We start from the raw sequence: 220 nt of genomic DNA on the forward strand, positions 1-220 counted from the left end.
AGCAGCAGCAGCAGCAGCAGCAGCAGCAGCAGGGGTAGCAGTAGTAGTAGTAGTAGCAGCAGCAGCAGCAGCAGCAAGCTGCAGCAGAACTCGCCCCGCATGCTGTTTCTATCTCAGGTCAGCAGCAGCAGCAGCAGCAGCAGCAGCAAAAGCAGCAGCAGCAGCAGCAGCAGCAGCAGCAGAGGTAGGAGTAGGAGTAGTAGCAGTAGCAGCAGCAGCA

General features: G+C 58.6%; 1 protein-coding gene across 1 annotated transcript in view; it reads left to right on the forward strand.

Annotated features, from left to right (window-relative positions):
- The window catches only part of EMH_0008180 (uncharacterized protein), a gene marked incomplete at both ends in the record, with an annotated part of 1,393 nt that overhangs the window by 994 nt on the left and 179 nt on the right, over window positions 1–220 (forward strand). Inside the window, one exon of the mRNA XM_013498252.1 lies at window positions 1–218. Coding sequence (XP_013353706.1) covers window positions 1–218 — 218 coding nt within the window. The remainder of the gene's footprint in view (window positions 219–220) is intronic.

The sequence above is a fragment of the Eimeria mitis genome, genomic scaffold, assembly GCF_000499745.2.
Source record: "Eimeria mitis Houghton genomic scaffold, Emh_scaff329, whole genome shotgun sequence".
Classification (NCBI taxonomy): domain Eukaryota; phylum Apicomplexa; class Conoidasida; order Eucoccidiorida; family Eimeriidae; genus Eimeria; species Eimeria mitis.